General features: G+C 44.6%; 1 protein-coding gene across 1 annotated transcript in view; it reads left to right on the top strand.

Annotated features, from left to right (window-relative positions):
* Positions 1–12481, top strand: part of CUBN (cubilin) — a 281114-nt gene that overhangs the window by 100322 nt on the left and 168311 nt on the right. Inside the window, exon 29 of the mRNA XM_027121967.1 lies at positions 4957–5107. Within this exon, the coding sequence (XP_026977768.1) occupies positions 4957–5107 (151 nt within the window). The remainder of the gene's footprint in view (positions 1–4956; positions 5108–12481) is intronic.

Below are 12481 nucleotides of genomic sequence, written 5' to 3'. Positions count from 1 at the left end.
CACTGAGTATAGTTCTCAGAAATGTAACTATCTTCTTTACATTGACCAGAAGTTTTGCTCTGTAAAACTATCAGGGATTCTCTACTATACCTAGAATTCTCCCTCACGGCAGATGAATTATTTCAATTACATATTAAACTCTAAAGGATAAAGTTCTTTTGGGGTTTTTAAAGATTTGTTATAGGAACTGGACCAAGATTTTTTTCTGGAAGTTTCTCCATATTTTCATGATACCATCTCAAAGAAACTCTTGATTTAATTTCTTTATATGGACTATATTTAATTCTTACGATTAAACCTCCACTATAAAAATGTTTTTCTTCCAGAAAAATTTCAAGTAAATAGGAAAAACAGTAGTTAGAAAAAGTGTGAATTCGATGCTGATCTAAAATAGGGCTAAGTTTTAGTTGTTACTCACTGTGATTTTAAAGTGGGTTTAGAAAAGAAGTCTATCTATACATCCCAAACTGAGATAGGAGACAGTTATAATTTCATTCGTTAGGATCACAAATTTTCAAAATCATAAAACCATTTAGCAACAAAGAGGCCCTTGAAAAGCACACTTCTGTTCTGAGAGTTCTTGCAGTTCATAAAGTTGATTCTTGCTGAGGGAACAGGTTACACATTAGCTGACCCTGGGTTTCTCCAGACTTGAGTTCCAGTGATTCGTAAAGTACCTACAAAAACCTTAATCTTAAAAAAATCTCACTCTGTCAGTGATATGTCTTTGGTTTTCTGTCTTCCATTTTGTATGCGTGGGTCTGTACTATTTAGGAGTCCACGGATCATTTCACCTTGCAACCGTAGTCAGAAATCTCTAATGGTCTCATCAACTCTGCATGCACCGAATTATCAAACCCATGCAAAGGAAGTAGATAGAAATTGGCAAGCGAGACTTCCGCAAGAGATTCCCTTCCTCTCCGAGTGTTGTAAGAGTGGTTGAGATGTTTCAGGGTGGCGCGGGGGTGGAAGATCTAAAACACAAAAACCCTAAACGAATCTTCTCCTGAAGAGGATAACTGAAAAGATTCTACACAGCAGGTTTTGTACATATACATATCCACATCGGAAGGTACATTAAATGGCAACTTGAAAATGTAAACAGCATTTCAATTATTAAAAAAAAAAACCAAACCTCGAGACACAGTTATACAAATTCAATCTTCATATTCAAAGTAAGAATCTCAGTCTTTAACTTCTTAATTTCTGCTAGTCCCCTTCCTATGGACTCAAGGCCTCAAATACTGTTCAGATGGGGTAAATCTTGGGGCTTTCTAAAAGCCGGGAATGGTACCCTTAGCGGAACCAAGCCACATGCTGGCCAGGAGTCCCAGTGAGTCACAGCTGGGATGGCCTGTGGTTAACATTCTGCTCTGAAAACAGAATCAGGAACAGCAGGCACCCACTGGTTTCCACGGTAACCGGTATTTGTGTACTTTGAAAAATGACTGTTCCTTTTTGGGTGGTAAATTTAAGGAGGGAATGAATTGTTGAGGTGACCTTAGCCATCTGTGTGAGTATAAACAAAAACCTGTGATTTAATTAAGTGTAAATGTTAGAAAGACATAAAATTAGGGGTGTGGGATTTTTTTCTTCTAGAGAGGTATTTTTCTACACTAATTAAGTCATTAATTTATTTGACATTATATGTAAGTATTTTCATCAACGTCTATTTGATGTTTATTTCAACATATCATTCTCTTCCCTCCAAAGGCAAAAAGAAACTACTTGTTATTCACCACTGTTCCCCCCAGACCCACTCCCTTTGCCCCCAACCCCCATTCCATTCACAGTGTGTTATTTAAGAGCCACTGGGATCAGGGGCTCTCCTTCAATGAAGTAATTCCATCCGGAAGGAAGAAAAAAACATCCCCTGCAAGTCATGTGAAAGTGTCACGTTGCTTAACCTTACCGAGCTGGGAGGCAAAAGCACTATACTCTTCAGGACCGTGCGCAGCATCTAAACTAGGGCTCCTCAAAGTGTTGCCACCTAGTTTTTCAGAAGATCCACGAAGCTTAAGGCAATTATAGTTCTAGAGAGACCTTACCTCATGTTTTGTTGGATAAAGATGAAGTAATTAAAGTTTTGGTCACCGCAGTACAATCCAAAGTTTAGAAGGAGCCTTTTGGAGTGGAAACCAGTAGAGCGTTTTCTTGTTGATTACGCTTTGGAGTGAGAACAGTCTGTTTATTTTTGTACTAATTAGTCTTGAATTGGAATTCATACCCTAGGTTTAATAGAAACTCTGTGGCTGAAATAAATACCCTGCAGTGAAGCAATAGTTTAGGAATAAACAGGTTACCATACAGACCTTCTTCCCCCTCTACCTCCTGCAGTGGGTGGTGGGTCTGGAGACGGGGCGTGGAGGGCTGTTTTTGTTTCCTCTTCTTTTTATGTGGCTTTATTCTTTCTCTCATTTTTGCTCCCCCTTCATGTCTTCTGTCAACCACCTACAGTATTAGAAGTTTGATAATAAATACATATATCCAAAGCAGCAGTATTTAAAAAATTAAAAGGAAGCTGCAGGGACAGGTCTGAAAACTAAACCTCATCTTTATCATTTGCATAAAATGCTTAAGTTTAGTACTTAAGCGTGAGTGATATAATGGACTTCTGAGTTTCTCTTTTTAAATCTCAACTGACCTTCCCCGCGTCGCACAGAAATGTACGGCGGATCAGCTGCCCGTTTTGAGAACTCAGTGAGACGACCCAAATTTAGAAATCTGCGATTTTTATTATGACCTTGAACAAGGCCCTTCTGCAGAGTGGCCACAAAGGACGCAGACCTTTTGCTGCCTGAAAGGAGCATGCTGAAGTTTAGGACTGTAAGACCCTAACATGTATCTAACTGTGCAGCGTTAAAGTAACAATGCAGATTAAGTGCCATTAAAATCAATGCAGCTGTCGGGGAGATGGCTGTGTTCCTTCTCTGAAGCTGTTATATTGGGAACCTGCCCTGGACAAAGCCCTGTGCTAGGCTGTGAGGGGATGTAAGAGGTAGTCTGGGCTCTAAGGAAACTCGTAATCAGTAGGGGAGAGAGACACACATGCACATCACTAGAATGTGCCCATTTCCACAAAGAAGCACAAATGAAAAGCTGAGGGGTTTCAAAGGAAAACTAATTTATGACCGGCTACAGGGATTAGGGAAGGCTCCGTGGAGGGGCTTTGTAGAATCCGATTAAGAAGCTTTCCATCCTCGAATCAACATGCTTCAAACAGTATTTTCTATGATAACATTTCAATAAATAAAAATAATTTGGTCAGTGTGGAATTTACTGAATCCGGATGATACATTTACATACAGATACACACAAGCACATACACTCACACGTGTGTACTCGCCAAGAGAATAATAAAGGAAGTGCATGATCAGACATTTTCCATTTTTTTACAATGGGCAGCTCATCCCAAGGGTAACTGGAACAAAGCATTTCATGTGGACATTTGGGGATTAAAAGAAAATGTAGTGGCCTGAGTCATGAGGAAGCCAATCCTTTTGGATTATCATTATTTTCACCAATTGAAGAGATATGGCAAAGGTGTTTATTTTTTTAGTTTGGAGATATGTATCTGATGAAATTAGGCAGATAAAAGGTACCCAACAGGATGTATAAGTACCTCAGTCGGGAAATGGGCAAAGACCTCAGCAGAAAAGTTGCAAGAAAAGAAAAAGAAATGCCCAGTAAACATGAAAGAAACTTCAACCCCAAAGTAACAACTTAAGACAATTACAAAAAGAAAACAAATTTTCACTATTAGCCCCAGTTTTTAAAATAATGGCAGTCATAAAATATTTCCATAAACTGCTGGTGAGAGAATAAATTGGTATAAACTTTCTGGTAAGAAGTTTAAAAATATATATCCAGAGCCATGAAAGATCATGGTCTTTAATTCATTCCCTTTATAGGAATCTTTCCTAAGAGAAATTTAAACTATCAGGCAAAGACTTGTATTTATTGGCCCCCAGACTGGAAATATCCTAAGTGAACAACAGTAGAATTATAATGTAAATACAGCATATTCGGAACAGAGGGCTTCCCTGGTGGCGCAGCGGTTGAGAATCTGCCTGCCAATGCAGGGGACATGGGTTCGAGCCCTGGTCTGGGAAGATCCCACATAGAGCAACTGGGCCCGTGGGCCACAACTACTGAGCCTGCGCGTCTGCAGCGTGTGCTCCACAACAAGAGAGGCTACGACAGTGAGAGGCCTGCACACTGCAATGAAGAGTGGCCCCCACTCGCCACAACCAGAGAAAGCCCTCACACAGAAACGAACACCCAACACAGCCAAAAATAAAAATAAATAAATAAATTTATAAAAAAAAAAAATACAGCATATTCGTAGTATTTTGTGCCACTATTAAAAATGTTTGCATAGACTATTTAGTGAAAAGCAGGGAACACCATTTAATGTGTAGCCCAACTTGATACACGCACATATTCCCCTGCACACATATGTGTGTATGTACGTATACAAACAAATGAAAAAAATGTTGGTAAGAGAAGCTTCTGGTATTAACAAAATATTAACTGTGGTTCTCTTCAGTGGGATTAATTTTTGTATCTTCCTTTCAGAGTTTTCCAAAATGTCTAATTGTTTACAGATAGTATTTATTTTAAAAATTTATAGCTTACAGTTACAATACTGTTATTCACTGAACATCTCTCACGTGTGATTCATATGTGAACCCATCTCCCCTGGCCCAGCATTTCCTTCTTCTGTGCCTGGATTATATTGGGTTGGCCAAAGTGAACTTTTTGGCCAACCAATAATTTGGAGGGACCTCTCTGTATATAATTATCTATTTTTAATTCCTGCACTCAACCCACCTCAGGAGATTTACCCGTAACTTTTGAAGCAAGGAATAGCTTTTGCTGCACGAGTGGACTTTGCTTTTTCCATCTGACAAGCCTTGTAGGTTTTCACACTGGGAGGTCTCTCTCTGATTGCAGCTGTATGATGGCCCACGGCGCATGGGGCGCTATTGTGGAGCAGACATTCCACCTTCAGGGAGCACCACGGGCTCCAAGCTTCAAGTGCTGTTTTATACCGACGGGGTCGGTTACCATGAGAAAGGATTCCAGATGCAGTGGTTCATCCAAGGTAAGCCCTCTGCTGATCGCAGTTGTATTTGGTAGTTGCTATTTGACCAAGAACCGTTCCCTTTGCAATTCTATATTTGGAAACAGTACCATTCACGAATAGTGGAACTGATCTTCGGTGGCTGTGGGGTGCCCATGGCTGTGGCAACTTGAAGCGGGATCTCAGTTCCTCGACTAGGGATCGAACCCAGGCCGCGGTGCTGCCCCGGCTCTCGTCTGCTTTGTAAAAAGAATTTTAACAAAGAGGTGGAAAACAGTGAAGCAGGTAAAGTGTTTATTAGGAGAGGAATACGTGTGGAGAAAGCACGGGTGGGCTTACGTTGAGAGAGAGAGCTGTGCCTCTGGGGTCGTTTAAATCACTTATATGGGGCAGTTCTTCCGGGTCTCCTCTGGCCAATCATCTTGCTCTGTCTGGCTCTGAGTCCGTATTTGGTCTGACTCGGGGTCCTCCCCTGTGTGCGCCTGCACTTCTTAGCAAAGGTGGATTTCAGCTCAAGGGTCTCTGGGAAGTTGACATATTATGGTCTGAACATATTATGGTCTGGCGCCCCCTCCCTTCTCCGAGTCCTGAGGACCCTTTCTGTGCATGTGTAGTTTGCGAGGTCTCCTTGACCTCAAGAATGGGAAATAGGGCGTCCCTGGTGGCGCAGTGGTTGAGAGTCCGCCTGCCGATGCAGGGGACACGGGTTCGTGACCCGGTCTGGGAAGATCCCACATGCCGCGGAGCGGCTGGACCCGTGAGCCATGGCCGCTGAGCCTGTGCGTCCGGAGCCTGTGCTCCGCAACGGGAGAGGCCACAGCAGTGAGAGGCCCGCGTACCGCAAAAAAAAAGAATGGGGAATATATGGTCTCTCTATCTTCTCTCCAAGCAGGGCTCAGCTCCTCCTTGCTCCTTCCATTCTCTTTATCATGGAGCGTCTGTCCACAAGGGACAGCTTCCATCTGCTCAGCCTGGGGCCCATCTATCTCCTACCTCAGAACCTGCGTGGTAATCTAGTGCCCAGCCTCAGAAAGTTTTCTCAGACGTTGGTGGCCCTTGGAGAGTTGAATCCTGTTGGAGTTAAGACCAGAAGTGAAGTCCACGTGGACAGGATTTGGGTAACTGCTTCAGGAGGTGCAGCCGTAAATTGCTTACGAGAAAGGAGGAAGCAGAAGGAAGTTTCTAGGGGTGAAGGCCTGTACCTGGGTGTGGCAAGCAGGTCACAGGGTGCGATGGAGTCTCTCGGGGGAGTGGAACAGAATGAGATTTAAGACTCACCCTGACACTGAGCAGAGAAGGAGTGACGGGGATAGAAGGGAAGGAAGGAGGGTCGATCAGAGAGAGAAGGGGGAGGGAGAGGACTGGGCTGTGAGGGGAACCCGAGCAGAAAGCTTGAGCCAGTGATGCAGTAAGCCAAGGACAGGGGTCACATCTGCCAAACGAGTAGGGGCAGGTGAAAGCCTGCCTACGACCTGGTGGTTCCCAAAACAGGTAGGGATCACCACTCCTCTGAAGATGAAAATTGGTTTTAAGCACAAGTTCTGAAACTTCTAGACTGACCTCATGTGGGCCAGTCGAAAGGCAGAGGACCGCAGGCAGTGCTTCTCAAAACCTGGTCCCCCAAAGCAGCAGTAGAATTTGTGAGAAATGCAAATTCTCAGGCCCCATCCCAGAACTATGGAATGGCAACCTCTGAAGGGAAGCCCAATAATCTGTGTCTTAACTAGTCCCCCTGGCGAGTACAGTTGAGGACCACTCTCCTAGAGTGATCGAGACCTGAAAAATATAGTCCTCGTGAATATTATACAAGCAGTTCTAGGCCAAGAGCTCACTACTATGATTCATCAGCTTGAAGGAGGAGTGGAGTTGCCATGTTACACCTGGAATCACACACAGACATTCTGAACGGTGGTCCTGCTGTCACAGTCAGGGGTGAGCCCAGGGTGAGCATATGTGAATGTGTGTTGAGGGTTTTTAACGTCATAGTACAGGTATTATATGCATCGCAGCACTTTACACAACTGGAGAACCCTATCACATACTTGAGAATGTACGACGTTCTATTATGAACTGGAGCCTGGGTATATTTCGTTAAAATATACGTATAGGGTTTTTCAGTGTTTAAAAATATTCAGTGGTAATCCACAGCTACTTATAACTTGAAATACAGATTATAAATTCCCAAAGTGCATGAGCTTTGATAATTAAGCTTGTGGAAGTTCGGGATTGTCCTTTTCATCAAATAGGTAGATTTAACCTTGGAATGTCAATTTATTGATCTATTAAATGAAGGAGCTGGATTGAGTCGTCTCTGTAATACAGCCTGTCTCTGGTATTGTGTGATTCAGAAATAGCCTGACTCTGAGGGAACTGGAGACAGTGTGGAAAGACCTAGAAGAAACAGGAAAATCTTGGGACATGGTCCAGATTCTGAAGGGCAAAGGGTATTTTCCAGAACAGTGTTTCTCAAGCTTCCACGTGGATATGCGTCAGTGGGGATCTTGTTAGGATGCAGATCCTGATGTGAGGGCTGAGGTAAGGCCCATGGATCTGCATTTCTGAAAAGCTCCCAGGTGGTGCCGTGGGCGTGTCTCTGTAGACCACACTCGGAGAGCTTTCTCTTCTCTAAACTCTGAAGCGGTGAGGTTCTTTTTCCCTGGGGCCCCAGCCCTTATCCTACTGACACTGAGTCAGAGAGTGGGAAGTAAGAAATGCCAACCAGGAGACCGAGGCTCGGGGCCTAGGGGCACGGTCCTCAGCCCGAGATACACGCAGGAATTGCCTGGGAGTTTTCACAAGTACCGGTGCCTGGGTTCCAACCCAGGAGATAGGATTCCATTGGTCTGCGGTGGGACCTTGACTACTGCTAATTTTGAAAATCTCCCTAAGTAATTCTGCCATGCCGCTAGGACGGAGCATTTTAGGAGAAGTGATTTATTTTGCTGGTGATATCTTTCTCCTCAGTGCGCTGCTTCCTCTCCCCTCCAGGCCGTTGTAGCCGTACTAGTCCAAGGCCACACTAAGGACTTCATGGTCATTATTGGCTACCCTGGACGACTGGGTTTCTCCAGCCAACACACTAGGCACGGCTTTGAGTTTTGGTTGGGAAAATTTTTTTCTTCCAGTCCCATTTGGAATCTGTCTTCATTTGGGAGAGTCAAAGACATCCTCTGTCTATTCTCGTAACCTGTTTACTATTTCAAAACTTACTCCCAATTGCTGAAAACTTGCTAAGCTTGGAACCAGAGTTGTGCAACAAAATTTTGCCAGATAGGACCAGAACTGAATAAATTTTTTTTTTTTAACTCTGTGCCACTAGATGTAAATTATGCTTGGGAAGAACCTTCTGGAAGGAGACTGTTAGTGGTCTAGATCTGTGCAAAATTAACTGTCATATACTATAGCCACGCAATGCTGAGTTTATACTCAGCGTCTGAACTACGTCTGTAACTCGAGACAGCCGAGAAGAGGGGCCGACAGAAAAGAGAAGGGTCAGGGAGGAGGCCTCCAATGGAAGAGGTTCCCTCACTTCTCACCTGTTGTTGGTAACCTGAAGACATAAATCCGATTTCTAGTCATCCCTGTGGTCCTTCCAGAGATACTAAGGAACTGTTAGTGTGTGACTCCTGCCCCAGGCCTGGTTCCTACACTCTGGGAGCTCACAGGCGACTGGGGGAAGGAGCCATCCAGCCAAGGGGCACATAAATAGACATGAAATTAGTGGTGTGATGATGCCACAGGAGCATACAAAAGGGGATTCAACCTGCACAGGAGGCCAGGGCGGTCCTGCATGAGGGTGCAACTTTGGAACTAAAATCTAAGAATAAGCAGGAGCTAAGGAGGCAAATAGGAGAAGGAAAAGGGTTCCTAGTAGAAGAAAGACCCTGTGGTGGGAGGGGGCATGGTGCGCGTGGGGATCCACACGGCCAGGGCGGCTGGAGTCCAGTGTCACAGATCCAGCAGGAGGGTCCGGAGAGCGAAGCAGTGGCCTTTGGGTCCCTCACTGTTAGGGGCTCGGGCAGGGACGGGCTCATACCCTCTCTTTCCCGTAAACCCTTCAGATTTCAGAGAACTATAAGTTTTTTCTTCTTTTTATGCATCTTTATTTGGGAGATTATCTGGACGTTGAGCTTTGAAGCATTTATGACCTTGAAGTATCACATGTGCATACCAAAAAAACATGTTTACTTGAAATAAAATGTTGGTTTTCAGTTCCTTTTTTTTTCTTGTCATTTAAAAATTTATTTTTATACAATTTTAAAGTTTACTTTCCATGTACAGTTATTACAAAATATTGGCTGTCTTCCCCGTGTTGTACAACACATCCTTGAGCCTGTGCTACACCCAATAGTTTGTACCTTCCACTCCCACCCCAATACTGCCCCTCCCCCCTCCCCACTGGTAACCGGTAGTTAGTTCTCTCTATCTGTGAATCTGTTCTTTTTTGGTTATAGTCACTAATTTGTTGTGTTTTTTAGATTCCACGTGTAAGCAATATTACACAACATTTGTCTTTGACTTACAGAGAAATGAGTTTTGAGTAGCATCTGGAAGCACTGAAGCAACGTGGCATGTTGTGGGATCTGAATACAAAATATTCAATAAGTAATATTCATAATAATATTCATAACTAAATATTAAACAGATACAAGGTCCAGAATACACTTAAAAATTAGTCTCAATTTTAAATTAAAGAGAAATATTCCTGAATGTGCCTGCGTGCACACGCAAGTGTGTCTGTGTAGGTAATTCAGAAACGTCGTCTGAGCGCAGCCTCTTCAGATCCACATCTCAGAGTCAGGCTCCAGCGCTGGGCCGGGACACCCAGGCTGACACTGGCCGGGAAGCTGCTCTTCCGCACGGGCCAGAGAAAGTGCCTTTAAACTCTGAGCCTCTTTTCACTAGAATCAAATCTCCTTTCAGACCCTCTTTCCCCTCCCAGTCTCTTCCAAACTATGCAGTGAGAAGTCCAAAAGCCTCTTCGTTGCAAGTTCAGAATCTGCAGTGGCATCATTTCCGGACCGTTGCTGCCGAGGAGGCTCCCCATGTGCTTCATTCGTGAGGCCAATTAATAAATAAACCCGCTCACAAAACGTGCCTCTCTGTCGCCCACACAGATCTTCTATTTGCTTTGAGAAAATGGACCTACAATCAGGCTTTCTTTGTGGGTACTTCTTTAGAGTTGTGTTGCGGGTGTGAGATTAACCACACTGCGTCGCCTTTATGCAAAGCATCAAAGAGAATCCCACTCTGCAAAGGAAGAAATGGCCACAGTTCCCCTGTCTGGCTAAACGGTGTGCGGTATTCAGCGCTGACAGCATTGTCTGGGGGCTGCATTTGGCCTGGCCTCGGGGACCTGCATCTGGGTTGCTGAAGGGAATATAGAACTTTCTGCGAGCTGCGTGAATAGGGCCTCCCGGCCAGCTGCACAAAGCCCTCGCCTCTTCTGATCACGCCTCCCAGGGGCCCTCTTTCACTTGGCAGTGGAATCCGGCAAAAAGCAAGGTCAAGGAGCTTTGTGAGTGAAAGGGTGACATTTGCAAAGGGAGAAAACCCCTGAACTGGGAACAGCAGAGGAAGGGCGAAGTGCATGGATCAGGGGGTGATGTCACCCTGGGCTTTCACAAAGGAGAGAGTGGCCTTTTCTCTGGGGAGATAGATGACATCAGCCTCTTGAATGGGGGCTGGTTCCACTTTCTCATCTTTTCAGCTATTAACGAGATTTCTCAAGCCTTGAGGGTTTTTCAGAGATCAGCTCGGGGTTTATAAAACTGTATCCGGATCCTGCATGGCTGGCTTGGTTTGAACATGAGCCAGCGCTTTCTTGACCACCTGTGGAGACGCAGCACGGTATCAAAGCGCTTCTAAAAGATGCATTTTGAGAGCCCTGGCAAAGAACCTCCTTGAGGTCAGCAACATTTCTCGTAAACCTTCCCTCAGTTCTTTCCCTCCTCACATGGGCATTTCAGTAGTCTTTGCTATTGTTGGTCTTTCAGGGGAATTCCATCTAATTTGTCGCTTTTTATTCCTTTTGTGATTTAGAGTATCTGTGCTGGGGTTTCTGGGAGGCTCACCCTTTGAGGACAAAGGTTTTATCTTTTGTAATTCAAAGAACAGTTTGTGGTTCTGCATCTTGTGTTAGTGATTACTTGGGGCCTCTGTGATATGTATTGAGGACATGTTTTCATTCAGTCATTCATTCAACCAACCAACCAGAATATATTTATTCATGACCGGGTTCTGGGCTTGGCGTTTATAAAATGTAGAGAGTGTATTTGTTTTCTCAGGCTGCCATAACAGAATACCAGCTTGAGTAGCTTAAACATCAGAAGTTAATTTCTCACAGTTCTGGAGGCTGGAAGTCCAAGATCAGGTGTCAGCAGGTTTGGTTTCTCCTGAGGCCCCTCTGTTTGGCTTGCAGACTGCAGCCTTCTCGCTGTGTCCTTACGTGGCTTTGTCTGTGTGAACCTACTGATGGCTCTGTGTGTCCAAATTTGCTATTCATAGAAGGAGCCCAGTCGGATTGGGCTAGGGTCCATTCTAGGAGCCTTATTCTGGCTTCGTCACTGCCGTAGTAACCCAATGTCCAAACGCAGTCACATTCTGAGGTACTGGAGGTGAGGGCTTCAGTGTGTTAATTTGGGGGGAGACACAATTCAGCCCATAACAGAGAAGCAGGAGACAGCATCCTTGACTTCAGGGAGTTGGTCAGTAGTAGCGGAGACAGACAAAGCAAGTGCAGAATCCATGATCCGTGATGCTGGGGGGCGGGGGAGACCTAGGCTGGCCGCAGGGACTTTGAGAGGCCCTCCAGGCCGATTGGATACTTGAGCCGAGTTTTAAAGAATAAATAAGAATCAGTCAAATCTCTGGGAGGGGGAGGCATTTCTAAGTAGAAGCAGGGAGGCTTGGGTTGATTATGGCAAAGGTTTTCAACCGGTCAGTATTTCGGCTAAAGCACACGCTCCCAGCGCCCGCACCAAGGGGGTGAGAATTGTTTCTTGGGAGGGTGAAAATACTTTATGCTTCATGTATAAAGCACTCATACATAGAGTACACAGCAGATATATATTATATTTGTGATATTAAATTATTTGAGCAATTGGGAAAAAATATCCAAAAAGCCTCCTTAGAAGGGCAATAATGAACACGATTGAGAAATACGGAGCTAAAAGGAGGACAGAAGGTGAGGCAGGACAAGTTGTCGAAGACCAGTTGATGGGAGCCATCGCAAGAACTTGGCTTTTATTTCCCGTGTCTGTCCCGAGCCCTGCTCCTCACCATGCAAACATTCACAGGAACCTGGAGGTGCTCGCCAGGAAAGTGATTTTTTGTTTTTTGTTTTTTTTTTTTGCGGTACGCGGGCCTCTCACTGTCGTGGCCTCTCCCGTTGTG

Source organism: Aethalodelphis obliquidens, unplaced genomic scaffold (assembly GCF_003676395.1).
Source record: "Aethalodelphis obliquidens isolate GAN/ISIS:26980383/991018 unplaced genomic scaffold, ASM367639v1 scaffold23, whole genome shotgun sequence".
In the NCBI taxonomy this organism is placed as follows: domain Eukaryota; kingdom Metazoa; phylum Chordata; class Mammalia; order Artiodactyla; family Delphinidae; genus Aethalodelphis; species Aethalodelphis obliquidens.
Note: the sequence above shows the minus strand (reverse complement) of the source record. Positions and strands in the feature narration are given on the sequence as shown.